Raw genomic sequence first — 16690 nt, 5'->3', positions numbered from 1 at the left:
ATAATTGTCTATTGAAAAAGATGGAATTTCATAACTTCGAAATATATGGATAAGTTTAATAATTGATTTAGGTGAAGAAAAATTGAGTTAACATAGAATAAGTTTGCATTGACATGACCTCTCTCCAAAAAATAAATGAAAAATCATATTGATATAAGTATGATTTTTCTATAGTGAGTTGGTTATTCAATTCAATTAATACAATACTCTAATATATGGTCTAGGTTTGTGCTTAAGCTATGTGTATTTCGTTGAGTAAATGATAAAACAACTTAGCAAAAATCTCCCAAAAAAAAATGGTATTATAGTCGGATTAAAGTATAAAGTTTCAGATTTCCATTCTAGCATGAATCAAAGCTAAAGTTGATCAAAACTAATCCAACCAAGCCAAACCCATTTGAGATGATCGTAAAAAATGTTTTGGGCTTCGTTTTTATTTAGGCCCAACTTAGATTTTTGAGTCTATTAGATATTACTAAAACAGTAATTTGCTGACATCATCCTCTCCTCAAACTGTATACATGTCGCTTTCTCATAAAAAGTTTAGGCCCAACTTAGATTTTTGAGTCTATTAACTCTTAATGCACTTATGATTTCATATATATTTTTGGTTTTTTTTTTAGAAATTGGTTATTTTTAATTATTTTTATTTCAATCTTTGACTGTGTCAGTAAATAAATAAATAATTTTTTTGGTTGGAATAAATAAAATTGATATTGAGCTAAAACATTTTAGGTAACTACGACATTTTTTTTAATTTTTTTTTTAAAGGTTTTACTGTTGTTTGTGTGTGTAAACTAAGGATTGTGCAAGCAACCTACCTATGAAGTCATAATAATAATAATAATAATAATAATAATAATAATAATAATAATAATAATAATAATAATAATAAAATAATAAAAAAAAAAAAAAAAAAAAAAAAAAAAAAATAATAATAATAATAATAATAATAATAATAATAATAATAATAATAATAATAATAATGATATGGATGTTTGTTATACAAAAATGAGCTAATGTTGTCATTAAATGTTTTCATTGTTTCGCAGTATTTCCAAGGTGCTTCAATTTATTTAATTTTTTTTTTATTACACCGCTTCAATTTATTTAAGTTACATGTATTTTTAATTTGTATTTCGAACTCTTAGATATATAAATGTTACCATTGTTACTTAGTAATTTATAAGTATGTACGGGGAAATAATAAATAGAAACAATTTATTTCATTCTAATAATTTTTTCAATCCGTACATCGCACGGGTCTAATCTTGTTTTGAATAAAAAAAAAAAACTTTAATCAACCTATAATATGTAACTTACTTTTTTTTTTTTTTAAAGAAATATGTAACTTAATTTTAGCGCGTTTGGACATATATTTTTGGTTTGTTTTTTTTTTTTTTTTTTTCCAAAAATCCTCCCATGATAATCAGGCAGATCACCTTTAATCAAAGCATCATATTTCCATGAGCATGTGAGCTTTCTTTTAAGGTCTAAACTCACCTACATTCTTTATACTCACCTAAATTCTCTTACTTTATACCAGTACTTTTTATTATAAGTAAGCTAGTTAAGTGTGCGAAACATATAGTCGAATACATAATGCATTGCTTTACTAGGTTAAAACTGAGATTCTAAATTCTTTTGTAAAACATACAAATATTAGAGCAGAAAAGATGTATTCCATCATACTGATAATAATAATAATACTAAAAATAATATTCGAAACAATTGCCTATAATAAAAACTACTCAGTACCCCAATTTTGTTCAACCAAAATTAAGGGAGGTTTGGACATGGACATTTCACCCGATTTCATGATTGCATTGGTAAGAAAGCAATAAAACAGAAATAATTAATTAAATTTGTTAGGACTAAAAAGTTCCAATAACGATGATTAAACAAAAATGTAACCTTATTATAAAATACGTATGATTAGGCCATAATTAACATTAAAAAGTAGAATTCCATGAAACGTAAAAAACGCTTTAAAGAAAGAAGGTAGCAGAGAATAATAGATCAGAGAAAATCAAAAGCCAAGAAAAATGGTGGATCATATCATAATTTATTGACAGATTACTAATGTTAGGTCAATGTAGATGTGTAATATATATAAGTTGTGCTTTTTGCTTTGGAAAGTGGTGTTTGGCACATGTCTTTTTATTGGTCTTATAAAACAAGGTTTAATTAGGGGTTGTTATTAGATTAATAAAAATCATAATAATGCTTATATAAAACTAAAATAATGTAGATTCCTTTGAACTAATTAAGTTTTTATTTATAGGTTTGGATTGAATGAAGTTTTTAGGCTATGTATTTAGATCATGAGAACTAGAATGCTTTTTTTGCGAAAAAGGTAATGGTATGCTTAGCAAGTCAGGAATGTTGTACCCAAATAAATCCCTTTAGGTCTTTGTGTTGGTGTGATTAAGAGAGTTAAACTCTCTCCTGCAATCTCGTGTCGGTTAGGAGCTTTTTCCACCTTGTCAAAAAAAAAAAATGGCAAAATCAGGTGGGAATAGTCTAGAATAGGAAAGTTCTACATTACATATGACTGTATGAGCATGTAGGCTTATAAATAGGCATCCAAGACATCAATTGTACATCAAGCTGAGAGGTTTTAATACAAGCAATATTTTCAAATTTACCTCAATTTTCTCACTATATTTAGAGTGAGTAGATAAAACCTGATGAGGGGGTTTTTCCGCGCCACGTGGACCAATGGAGCTCTACCATGGGTCATCCAAGTGGATCAACCAGAGCCCGCCACGTGTCACCTCGTGAGAGGTCCAAGGTGGACCAATCAGGCCACGACATGTGGCAGGCAGATTGTCAACTAGGAAAGTGGCCCTTAATGGCCCAAATACTTAGGCAACCCTAGTCAGTCCTAGGTATTTGAAAACCTAGTATTGGGCACACATTTTAAGACCCTATAAAAGGGAGATGTTCTCCAAGAGGAACATCATTCAGAAATTACAAAACACAGGTGTACATTAATTGTTGAGCATTAACTCTAGCTTTAATTGCACTACTTGAGAGCTAAGGCTCGGATTTCGAGGTTATCTCAGAAAATCAGATGATCACTTCTCTCCTAAGAGGAACCTGAGCCCCTTAACATTCTGCACTTTTTAACATCCGAACACGTTCTAACTTGATCGTCAGAGGCGGAACTCCCACCCACAGGAGTCTCCGTTGTTTTGCAGGTACAGGCGTTTAGAGGTCAGTTTTGGTGTTGTAACTCTCCCGCAGGACATCCAAAAAACCTCGAAACAAAACCTATTCAAAAATTTTATATGAATGTTTTTCTTTTTAAAATATCGATATTATTATGAAAATTAAAAAAATTAAGTAGGCCAATTGACGCCATAAACAAACTATAAACTGAGATGAATGACTCTACTTAAGAATTTAAAAGGGCTTGCAAGTGGCATGTATGTTGTAGAGATTTTAATTCAACAACCTCTTTTTGAAAGGGAGATCGAAATAAATCGATCAAAACAAAATCTAAAATTTCAATGTGCAAAGCCACGTTGTCCCTTTATTTATTGCACCATGTCACCTTTTCAACATTTTATGATGCCACATCATCACTCAAATAATTTTAACCATTACGCCACGTCACTCAAGAAACCAATAACCAAGATGACTATTTAACCATCTAAGCCAATTATCAATTATGCTATTAATACGTAAAAAAATTTATATGAATTCAAACCACGAAGTTCAATTCAATTTTTATTAAAAAAAACCCCTCAATTTCGATTTGACAACGACAATTTCAATTTTGAAAAGCCTTTAATAATTAAATTTTATCGATTGCATGTCTACGATAATAGCAACCTAGGGCAATGCCCGGACTACTCACTAGTTTATATATTAAAAAGCATACATAAAAACGTTTATGTGTCACGTAAATATGCACTAGCATTATGCCACATCATCATTTAAGATCACACTTCTTACCATTTTAATTAGACAATGGATAATTATTCTTTTTTTTTTACTAACATTATGCTTTAAAAGTGACAACCCGGTACAACGCCTGGGCCACACACTAGTTAATTACTAATTAGGCCCTGTTTACTTCACCTTATTTTTGCTGAATTGAAATTATTTTTGCTGAACTTAAATTATTTTTACTGAATTGAAATTAATTTTATCGAATTGAAATTATTTTTGCTGAACTAAATTTATTTTTACTGATTTTCTATTATATATTTCTTCTTTAAGTTTACTGACTTTTACTGAACTGAAATTATTTTTATTGAATATTATTTTTTTTAAAGTGAACAGGGCCTTATTGTCTAATGAAGATTTATACGAGTTCACAACTCATTATTGGAATATACTCCCTCCGTCCCTTATTTTTTTGTTCCATAGAGATAAGTTGTTTTTATTAATAGTTGGTTAATTAAAATCAATATTGATTTATGCTAAATTTGGGCAAAAAATTTAAATGAAAGAGGAGTGTATTGTAATTAGACCTGACAATCGTGTCGGAAATTAAACGGGTTGGAGAAGGTCAACACTAACCCGACCCATTCAATAAACGTGTCGTGTTGACCCAATTAATTAATCGTGTCGAAAATCCTTAACACTAATCCGTTTTTTTTCGTGTTCGGTTCGTGTCGTGTTGAATTGAAAAATATTGGTCTTATTCAATATATTTATCAATAATTCCTTAAATTATTGAGTTTTTATATTAGGCGGGTTGGGTCGTGTTAATTTCGTGTTGAGAATCTCAACACTAACCCAACCTGTTTAATTAAACGTGTCGTGTCATGTTGACCCATTTAATTAAACGTGTTGAAAAAAAACCCATCACACTAACCCGTTTTTTTCTTATTCGGTTCATGTTGTGTTAATTTTTGTCGGCTCTTATTGTAATTGCGAGCTACTCCATCGTAGACGATCAGTTTTGGACCAATCTACTAGAGTACTAGACCAAACCCTAGTCAATATAGTCTAACACTTAACTCAGTAAATTTCAGTTGTACTGTACAATAACAAAACTACAATGGTAATAGTACTGCAGAAACCTGGAAAACCATGAGAGATCATCTTCCTCCTTCGACAACGACGACAATGAAGAACAAAGGGAGGTTCTTCTTCTCCACCATTAATTCTACTCTCATTTTCTCTCTCCTCGCCTTCCTCGCCTTATTCGCCTTCGTTGCTCCCCTTCCTTCTCTCTCCTCTCATTCTCCCTCTCATCATCGCCACCGTAAAAAGGTTTTGCATTTTTTGTTTCATTACTTTTCAATTTTAAGCTTCTTTCTGTTTTATTCTAGTATTTTTGCTCCGAATGCTGATTGATTTTTGTTTGATTTCTTCAATTTTGATCGTATTTGTATGGAAAGCAAGTTAATTGCAGTGGTTATGAGGATTCGGTTTGCTTGAATTTTTGAAAATTTAATGGATAATCATGTGAAATGCTAGTAAATTGGTGGAAATTTAAAGGTTTTGAGCTTCAATTTGTGAGATATAATGGGATATAATTGGTGAATTGTGGAATTAAAGTGGGACTTTTTATCAAGTAGAAAACATTCTGGTAATTTTAGTTAGGTAGAGCATGTATCGAAGATTCTGTTCATCAGCGTGCGCTCGGACCAATCATAAACCTAAGGCAATTCGTCATCGTGTTATTGTATCTTCAACATTATATAAATATGATTTTAGACAAATTTCCAAGAGTTTGGTTTTAGTGTTTGAGACATTTGTTGTCTATTTTCTTTGCTTAGATGATCTATGTTCTTAAACTCCTATGTGGATGTAAGATAATGATCTTCTTTAACTCGGTTTTAATTTGTGTGAAGTTTTCAACTGTAAGAGTGTATTGTGGATCATTTCTATATGATTTGTGTTGCAATTTCTTGTTTTCAACAACATTTCTTCTACAATATATTTCCTCTGTTACTTAATGTTCTTAACATTTGATATTTTGCTTAAGTGGCTTTGAATGTATTTGTAATTAACTAGTCTTCATATAATTTTATCAGCTTAATATCAGGAAATTTGAGATTGCTGATGACATGTTTTGGAAAGATGGTGAGCCTTTCCGCATTATTGGTGGGGATCTGCATTACTTTCGTGTTCTTCCTGAGGTATCCTATAAGATTTTCAGTAAACTTAGAGTTCCCATTGCAAAAGAGTAGTTGTTAGTAAGATTGGTGGTCTTTATTATATATTCCTGAAAATTGGACATCGAATCCGTGTATTGGCGTATCATGTTTAGTGTTTAATGAACTATTCTTATTTGAAGATGGATTTCATCCAGCTTAATCAACTAAGCATGAGAATTAGCAAACTAAATTTATTGTGGAATCGGGAAAGCAGCAAATGGTTATGAGCTGGGATGTTATTGCCTTTCTAAATCTTGGGGTTTATTCTTGGTATTAACGGTGTGTTTGGATAAAGAAATGGGAAAGAAAAGAAGGGGAGGGTGGGAGGTGAAGGGGAGGGAAGAGAAAGGAAGGGGAGAGAAGAAAGATGAGTTTTCCTTCCAAATCTCTCCATTGTTGAAGAGATTAATTTCTTACAATTTAATCCTTCCATTTCTCTCCCCTCCAATTCCCTTCCTTCCTTATTTGTTATCCAAATGAAAGATAATCCATCCCTCCATTTCTCTTCCCTTCTTTTCCCTCCATTTCCTTCAATCCAAACAAAGTGTTAGTCTGTTATATGATGACCCTTAGATAGACCCTCTGTTAATTAATGTATGCTGGCAATGCAGTATTGGGAAGATAGACTGTTAAGAGCAAAGGCATTGGGCTTAAACACAATTCAGACTTATGTTCCATGGAATCTGCATGAACCAAGTCCTGGTGATCTGAAATTCAATGGTATTGCTGACATAGTATCATTCCTTAGACTCTGCCAGAAGCTAGGTTTTTTTGTCATGCTTCGGCCTGGCCCTTACATATGTGCAGGTATGTATTTTTTTGTAATATACTTTTTTCCCTTCTTATAATCTCGTTTGCTCATCTTATGCCTGCTTATTGTAGCTTACAAGATCATCTCATTCATCTGCATCATTTAGTTAAAATCAGAAGTTAGTGGAACATTGTGAATGCTTAACTTTTACAGAGTATGATTTAGGGGCTTTTGGGAGTTGTTCTCATGTTAACTTTTTACATGGGTTCTGAACTTCTTTTTGAAGTCTAAGATAAAGTAATTTTGAATGTAGCCAACTATGGTATGGGAAAATGTGATGCAACTTTGTCTATCTCAAATTTGGTGGAGGGGTGGTTGGATGGAAATCTTGAGGCTGGTTCATAAAATGCACTACTTTGTCACCTTTTTTTGATTGGGTGAGATGAATGTGGATAATAAGGAAGATTCGGGATAAAGAAAGAAGTTGTGTACAAGAGTATAAGTGTATAATTCTGTGAAGGACTTGTGACCTTCTAGATTTGGATATTTTACCTTGCAGAAAAAGAGGGAAATGGTAAAGGTCATTTTCTCTTGGTAGAGTGATGTGAATGTTGAGATTCAGGAGTCAGGACTATGTCTTGATTTTGTATGCACTTGTTATGTGTACCATATTGATTGTCATTCTATTTGTAGAGATTTCTTCCTAATAAGGTATATTTTGAAATTACGTTGCATTTTCGATTGAATTGCTCTTTTTGTCAAGCAAATTGTTTTTCTTTAGTAAAAACCTAGTCTTATTCCTTGATATTATAATTTGGATTTAGATATGTAGTTCCTTTAATCTTAGTTTTATAGTTGCTTCACATAATTTATTTCTTTAGCACTTTTGAGTTTTGACCAACAAATATGCATGATGTTCATGCGCTATTTGTCATTCTAATTTTTATATATTTTTGTTCAATCATTTAATTATTCATTTTTTATTTGGATATTTTGTAAGAAACCACCTTTTAAATCCTTGTTTTTGTAAAAAACCATCTTTTAAAAAAATTATTGTAAAAAACCACCCAATTTAATAATTTTGTTGTAAATCGCAACCAATATATCAAATGACAATTGAATTGTTAATAGTCAAAGCTCATTTTCCTGCAATAGGTGGTGAATTACAACAAAAAACTTAAACTTGGGTGGTTTTTTACAATATTTTTTTTTAAAAGGTGGTTTTTCACAAAAACAAGGATTTAAAAGGTGGTTTCTTACAAAATTTCCATTTTTTTTTGAAGTTCAAATTGATTTTCTCAGTCTTTCTACTGGCGTGTACCACAGAGAGCACAAAAATGCTTTTTGGTACCAATTATTTTTTGTGGAAAGCCGAAACTGTCTTTATGCTGTTCTACCTTTTTGTTTCCCCCAGTAGTTACTAAAACGTATCCTGTCTTTCATTTTCCCTCTCTACAGCTCACCCCTTCCTCTTTTGACCACTTTGTTCTATATTGCTTTCTGTTGACCGAGTTGCTGAACATAAAATATATTAATATGTTACAGAGTGGGATCTGGGTGGATTTCCAGCTTGGCTACTTGCTACAGAGCCAACTCTTAGACTGAGATCTTCAGATCCTATGTACCTTGAATTGGTATGTTTCCTTCTCGGTTTATTTTACATTACAATTACTTGCTTTGTTAGGCTACCTTTGAAGACTGTCCTGAGATTGGTTCAATTGTTATAAAAAAAAGGTTAATGTCTCAATGGGCTGGGTTCACTAAATATGGTTTTAGTGAAAGAAAGTCTGGAGGTCTATTTAAATACTGTTGCCATAGGGTATGCCATTTTTGCTACAAAAAATGATGGTATTTGAGGATGCTATGCTTGCCAACATTTGCCAATTTGGACTTTTTACTTGAGTTAGTTGTCTATTAGTGTTTGTCTATCACTTATTTGTTTCCCTTTGGTTTGATGCACACTATTTAAAATTGATGTGTTGCTGCAGGTAGATAAGTGGTGGGGTATACTGCTCCCAGTGGTGGTTCCTTTGCTTTATGGAAATGGTGGTCCTATTATCATGGTTCAGGTGCAATTTTTTCCCCCCTTATCCTTGTAGTTGCTTTAGTATAGCCATAGCTTATATTAGGAAGTATATTATAGAAAAAAGCAATAATGGATCAGCACTCATGATTAGGGGAATGATTATGCATGGGCCCTTGTTCCTTGAAAGTTGCACATCCACAAAATGGTACTCTGAGTTTGTGATGCCTCACCTGTATATGGTTTCTATAACAAAGTGAAGATATTTAGAATCAATAAATTAGAATTAATCCCCATTTTTTCAACACATTATGCGCAAACCTTATATTTCTTCTTAGGTTCTAAGAGGAAATTATTTTATGGCAGATAGAAAATGAATATGGTTCTTATGCAGATGATAAAGCTTACCTGCATCACCTGGTCAAATTGGCCAGAAGACACCTTGGAGATGACATTATCTTGTAAGGATTCCTGTGTCTTTTGTGCTGTTTTCGTGGTTCATAATAGTATAATGCTAGATGTATATGTGCATCTTTCATGATAGAGTTTTCCCAGTAAACAGTTTCACACAAGATATTCTTTTGACATTTAAATACCTTTTTGTAACTGATTTGAGTGCTGGTCATCTTATATTTTTCAATTGAATATTAATTGTATGAGCTGCATCATGTCCTACATAATGTTCTTAGGAAAAACTTGTGTTTCAATGTGGAAAGATCATAAATGTAGTTTATGAAAATTATTGCTTTGCATTATGCCGTTCTTGTAGCACATTTGAGGTCAGGTTGCACTAAGTGGGATGTGTTTAGCTCTGATTGTTCATTAGAATTATCTGGACGTCATGACATTGTGTAAACTTCCTTCCCTTTCTTAACATGAATCAGTTCCTGAAGGTGGTAAAGCACAGAACCCATTTTTTTATGGTTCCATGGGGTTTGAGCCAAGTTTAATGTATCAATTTATGGCGGGGGAAATGTTTAGTGGTTAGGTTCTAGGGCCTGACCTTGTCTCTCCTTGCTTCGTCACTCTTAGCCTATGTCGGAGTCTGGGTTGGGCTAACGGACCACAGCTTACCTGCCTGAAAAAAGGAGGCAAAATCATCTTAAGCAACATAATTTATTTTAGTTTAATGTTGAAGTAATTAGTTCCTCTTGAAGTGTACGTTTAGTTCCCTTGTCAATATATAGTGTACACCATTATTTATCAAAGTGTAGGACAACTGTATGTTGAAACCCTGTCACCATATGGCTGTATGCAATTCCAAGTTACTATTTTGACTAGTTATGAGCAATTTGCAATTATTGTTTTTACTTAATATTTTTTTAATTATAGTATAAAGTTAAAAACCCTTGGGATCCATGACAATTTTGTTTACTTTGTGCATCAGGTATACCACGGATGGAGGTACGAGAGTAATCCTTAAGAAAGGAACTATCCCAGGAGACAATGTTTATTCGGGTAAAACCAAGAATTGTTCACTGAAATACATCTGCTTAATAGAAAACTATGCTTTCCTTGCATGAGAACACAATATAGGCTACTATACAATAAAATGGGTTTTGCTTGATATTAAATTATGTAGTTTGGTTTTATAAGTGGGTTACACAAGGCTGTTGTGGGTCATTAGGTTGCAACGTGTTTTGGCTTTAAATGTTTAGTGCCTCTTATTTTGGTATATAATAGCATGTAACATGCTAAAATGTTCATCTTCACTTAATCTTACCAATCATATTTGAGATTTTTTGAATTTAAGCTTTTACTTTGAAGTGTTCAGAATAGTAATTCATGCCATTGTTGCAACACTGGTTGTAATGCTCGTAAGTTAAGGTTAAGATTTAGGTGATTCTGTTTGGTTTGGTTATTAGTCAAATTTTACTTTGAAGCAAACTTTAGTTTTATGATATCCGATACCAACATTTCTTTATTAAAACTTGTGACCCTTCCTGTGGCAGCTGTTGACTTTTCCACAGGTGATCAGCCATGGCCCATATTTAAATTGCAAAAAGAATTCAATGCACCTGGAAAATCTCCTCCTCTTTCGTCGTAAGCATCATAATTGTGGTCATTATTACATGACAGAATGATCTGCAATGTGATACTTATAATGTTTCTCATTCCAGGGAGTTCTACACTGGCTGGCTTACACACTGGGGAGAGAAACTTGCAAAGACTGATGCTGACTTTACAGCAGCAGAGCTAGAAAAGATATTGTTGAGGAATGGCTCTGTGGTTCTTTATGTATGCTAAAAGAAATTGCCTTTAAACAGTAGTAAGAACTGTTAGTCCAGAAATATGATATAAGCTATTCCAAATTTTAGATGGCACATGGTGGAACAAACTTTGGGTTCTTTAATGGTGCAAATACTGGCTCAGATGACTCAGATTATAAGCCTGACCTCACATCCTATGATTATGTGAGTCTCCTTGCCCTAAAGTTTTAATTTTAATTTTTTTTCCAGCCTATGTGCTTAATGAATTGTGTCTTTTCTCACAGGATGCACCAATTCGAGAAACTGGTGATGTGGACAATGCAAAATTTAGAGGTACCTCTTTTAATAGCTAATTTACACCTTGTCATTTTTACTTTCTGCTAGTAATTATTAAAATTCGTCATTGACTCATTCATAACCTTTGTTCTGAAATAAGTTGCAGTAATACTTTCCTCCCAAATCTACTCATTTAGCTTCTGATTCAAGACTGTTTGCAAAACTGATGCTATAAGCTGCATCCCATAAATTTTGGCAGTGGTAGGCAACCTTTTCCACGGTTTAACTGAGAAGGAAAAGAAGCTTTTGTCTTTTGAGGATGATTTAAAGGACTCGGCCCCCTGATTAATATAGGATCCATTTTCAAACAAAATGATTCGAACTGGTTTCATAAGCATGTTATTTCACGATGTAAAGCAGACTAAGTAACCCAAGAGCTCATATTGTATTAGCAAACCAATCTTTCATGCCACTCCTCTCACTCTCTCCCTTTTAAAAGAAGCCTATGAGAAGCTTAGACTGGAGACAACATTAATTACGGGATCTTATTTTTAGCATAACATTGGCGCACTGCCTTTGGGACAAGGACTATCTCTATCAGACTCTTGTTTAGAGAGAGATAGGATTATTAGTACTATAGTTCTCCACAAATATAGAAGTTATAATGTACTATGGCACACTGTTACTCAATTCACTGTAACAAGATTGGCTATGGGAATGCAATTCGCTACCTAATTTTGTTAATCATGCCAAGAGCCCAAGATGTACCGCTTCATTGTATAAATTAGTCTTTCGATTTGTGATTCGTTTGGGATTAGAGAATTTAGTAACATTGCTATGGCACTATGGCAGTTACTGAGATGATATATTGTCTTTATTTCCAAGTCGAAACTTTATGTAATATGTATTGTGCAGGTACTCTTATATATACTGATTGTTAATTTATGATATTGAATTTTGATTTTCAGCGATAAGGAGGGTTATAGAGAAATATACTGTGGCAACTCTTCCTCCGATCCCCGCCAATAATGAGAAGGCAGGATATGGATTTGTTCAATTAGAGAAAACTTCAAAATTGTTTGATATCATTGGTATTCAAGATAATGCCAATGTTGTTGAATCTTTTAACCCAATTTCTATGGAGTCTGTAGGCCAGGTAATTCATAATTACTTTTTGATAGGAAGGTGTTTTATGATTTAAAAATTGCTACTTTATTTTTATTTTATTTTTATTTTTATTTTTTTTTACTATCTGCTTGTCTAATTTCAATTAGCTTGCTATTATGTTTGATGTTTGACTAGTAGGTTTGGATTTGAAACACATCTCTGTTGTTTTAGTGTTTCCTTTAATCAAAAGAGAAAACAGGCATGTACTTTCTGTATCATAGGAAGAAAAAAGGGAACAGGAACAGTGATTAATGTCTGGTCCATAGTTATTGATAGCTGTATATTTGTACCTATTTATAACTTGATTAATGTTAGTCTCTATATAACTTATTGCTACATGCTACCTTCTCATGGTTTGGAATATAACTTCCACTCCTGGAACAAAGGAAATAATAATAAAAAAAGGGGTATAACTTACTACTCCACTTTGATAAAAAAAAGGTATAAAGAAAAGAAGTACAGTATTTCATTTAGTAATTCTGCTAAAGCACTATAAATTATTGTGATATCCATTTTGACCAAAAAGTTGGACAGCTAAGACTGTAATCTACCAGTTTACAGAACTGATTGTGAGTACGGTTTTTTTATTTATTTTATGTATATATATATATATATATATATATTATCCAGATGGCTTTTGCTAAAGCTTCGTTCTTGTACTCTTGTTTCCTGGTTTCAGATGCATGGATTTCTACTATACATATCAGAATTTAGTACACGTGATAGTGCTAGCACCTTAAGTATATCAAAGGTATGATTTGAAATCCTTGTACATTCATTTCTATTGTCATCTCTTCTACCTTCCTATGATATTTCTTTTCTAAAATTGTGGTACTTGTACACCCTATTCAAATACTGATTAATTGTTCATATGAACACATGAAAGTTTAATGTCTCCCTAATAATAGTAACTGATGCGTTGTAGTTACTTTCCTATTTAAGTATACTCATGTTATCATGATAACAGTTAAGCTGTTTCTGCCTGTGGCTTTAAAATATGGATGCAAGCCATTTTAATGCTATGAACCCTTGATTGTCTATGCTTGCAAGATATTTTTTTTTTTTTAGAAAATCAACATGAAATTATAGAATCTCCTTGAATCATTGTATGTGCGTAAACTTCCTTGTTATTGAGCTCAAAGAGTTCCTGATGTGTGATTTCAATTGAACTTTGCAGGTGCATGATAGAGCCCAGGTATTTGTTTCATGTCATTCCAAAGATCAAGGAAGACCAATTTATGCAGGGAATATTGAGAGATGGTCCAACAAAGAACTTAAGCTTCCTCATCTTAAGTGTGTTTCAAAAATCAGTTTATTTGTTTTGGTATATGATATTATCTTTCCTCTCCATATATATGTGCCCTGAAACTCACCTTAGATCTTCAGTCAATTGCCTCTGAAAAATGAACTTAGAATACTGGATATGTTATGTAGATGAAGAGGATCATTAAAATGAGAGGTGATCCCATAATAAGGTTGTCTATTGAAAACTTTTTATATGTCACTGGTCCTGTAATGAGTGCTTCTGTAGGGATGAGGCTGCATATACTTTGATGGAAATACTTATATGGAAGCATTGCTAGGTTGTTGTGCTACTGCTGCTACAACTGCCTTGCAAGGTGCATTTGCATCAGTAACCATTGAGCTCTTAACATAATGATTTTTCTGGGTTTTTCTATCCATGATTTGTTTGTCTAAGATGTCTTAGTGACCTTTTTCCAGTCCATATGCCTGAATTTTTTGGTGAATTGTAAACAACTCTTTTCTAATACATCTAATATGATGTTTTTCTTTATTGTCAACTATTTACCTTACATTAGCTTTGCTCTTGTGCTGGTAGGTTGAGAACATGGGCAGGATTAATTATGGGCCCTACATCTCTGACAGGAAGGTCACCTTCTCTCTCCCTCCCTCCCTCCCCCACCCCACCCCACCCCACCCTCTTTTTTCTCTCTTCTCCTCATGTTGCTATCCTATATGTATTTAGGCTATTATATCTTTTGGCATCATAAAACTTGGAAAAAGTTGAAAGACAGTTTTTGAGTATGCGGAATCTCTTTGGCTAGAACAGTCCAACTACAATAAAGTTTCAGTTTCTAATTTTGGATTTTCTTTAAAATCATCTTTATTAGGCATATGAGCTATTCAACTTTGGGGATCATGCCATGGCTTTAATACCCAATATAAAGAAGTTATGTGTTGGTTTTATGGCTTTTCAAAGTACAGCAGGCATTCCTTATGAACTACTTTGCGGTGTACCATATAATATATTAGTAAAACATGTTCTCTTTCTCTCTTCAATCTTGAACATATTCTTGAATCTTGCATCTTGATTAGAGTCATGAAGCTTGTAACTGGAAATTTTGTGTCTCAATTACAGATGTTTAATCTTTATTCAAGCTTAAAATCACTACGTCTTTCTAGATAGACTTGCTCTTATTTAGCTTACTTAATTATAGCATAGGATGACTTTTTCCCCTTTACTACGTTTTTGGATAATAAGGGTCTCTCATCTTCACCTGATTTCTAAAATTACTTTTATTGATTATTTTGATTTTTTACTGATTGCAACTGATTTTTATTAATATAACTGATTTCACTTGTTCACTAATATATTTTGTAGTATGAAGTTACTGATTCAAACTGAACGTCAACGATTGAAATTATTTTTATCGATTTATACTGATCAAAACTGATTTGTACTAATTTAAACTTTTTTTTTTTTTTTTCCTGAGTATATATATGTATACAGGTATATCTTAAGGTGAAGAGAATGAGGCTTGAGGCTTGAGGCTTGTATATTACCTTTTCAACTCAGTTTTATGATTTTATTTTCAGGGAATGTTGTCTCCTGTCTATGTGGATGGACGTGTTCTTCACAATTGGAAAATGTTCTCAATTCCAATCCACAATCTGAATGATCAGAGTAGTTCAATAATTCAGCTTGCTGGCAATGACCTCACTACAGTACATGCAGGCAAACGTATGAAAGATCAGTGTGGTATGTTTTCTGTTTCACTCTTTTGTGGATCTTATGAGTAGTATCACAAGTATTATCTTGTTTTATTTCTTATATTGGAAGCAGTGTTGTACTCTTGTTTACTTGTCATTGTTTTCTATGCTTGTACAGCGAACATATCAAATGAACCTGCTTTCTACACCGGTTCTTTTACTATCAATAGTGTCAATCAAGTCAAAGACACATTTTTGTCAGTAGATGGCTGGGGCAAAGGGCTTGCATTCATCAATAATTTCAATTTAGGACGATATTGGCCGGTAGATACTTATATTATTTTTAAGTCGATTTTGAATCATTTTTCAATAAAATCATCGATAAGAAACACTTTTCTTTTTACAGACATTTGGGCCACAGTGCAATCTTTATGTCCCTGCTCCACTTCTTCGCCATGGGAGTAATACAGTGGTTAGTTATTTTGTCTATGCTACAATTTCATATTTTCATTATAGCATGTTGCCTTTTTCTTGCTTCCCTCATATATATCCTGCTTTGCTACCGCACTACTCAAGTGGAGTTTTAAAAGTTAGGTACAATTCAGTAATGAACAGGTTCACATTTCAGGTACTCTTTGAGCTCGAGTCTCCAAACACAGATCTTGCGGTCAGGTTTGTTCAGCACGAGGACTTCTCATGCAGTCAAACTAGTTCAAACATTCTTGAAATTTAAAGTCACAACATCAGTGATATACAAAGTGCTTCATTCACTCCCAACAAGTAGAAACCTGCTACAAATAGTCTATTCCAAAATCAATCATTGCATCTGTTTGATTTTGTACTTGCTAAAACTGCCCAAAGTTATATCAGTTTAAAAAGAAAGATGGAAAAGGAGATCTAAATCCTTACTTATCTAAGTAACTGAATACGCTACATGCCAATCTTATAACCAGGTTTGGTCGCAAGCTTTGACTATACAAGGGCACCATGATCATACCCTTTGTAATGGAGTAGAATTTATTGTAGAAACTTGTATTGTTTAATACTTAGTGTAGGCTGTTAGGTTTTACAGTTATTCAAAACAAGAACTACTCAAGTTTGTGGAACAAAACCTAAAGCAAGTGTATAATTTCAATTGAATTATACAACAACCAATACTAATCAAAGTATTAAGTATTAAGCACCAAAA

General features: G+C 32.9%; 1 protein-coding gene across 1 annotated transcript; it reads left to right on the top strand.

The window, feature by feature from the left end:
- Positions 1–4981: 4981 nt before the first annotated feature.
- Positions 4982–16690, top strand: LOC110719857 (beta-galactosidase 17-like). Its single transcript, XM_021898838.1, has 19 exons — positions 4982–5232; positions 6000–6104; positions 6734–6929; positions 8419–8507; positions 8862–8942; positions 9263–9357; positions 10284–10354; positions 10849–10939; positions 11017–11134; positions 11215–11310; positions 11391–11439; positions 12351–12538; positions 13229–13300; positions 13727–13873; positions 14390–14440; positions 15388–15550; positions 15680–15825; positions 15908–15973; positions 16130–16690. The coding sequence occupies exons 1-19, from the start codon at positions 5050–5052 to the stop codon at positions 16232–16234; spliced, it is 2112 nt and encodes a 703-aa protein (XP_021754530.1). The 5' UTR covers positions 4982–5049; the 3' UTR covers positions 16235–16690.

Source organism: Chenopodium quinoa, unplaced genomic scaffold (assembly GCF_001683475.1).
Source record: "Chenopodium quinoa cultivar QQ74 unplaced genomic scaffold, ASM168347v1, whole genome shotgun sequence".
Taxonomy (NCBI): domain Eukaryota; kingdom Viridiplantae; phylum Streptophyta; class Magnoliopsida; order Caryophyllales; family Amaranthaceae; genus Chenopodium; species Chenopodium quinoa.
This window is presented reverse-complemented; position numbering and strand designations above follow the sequence as displayed.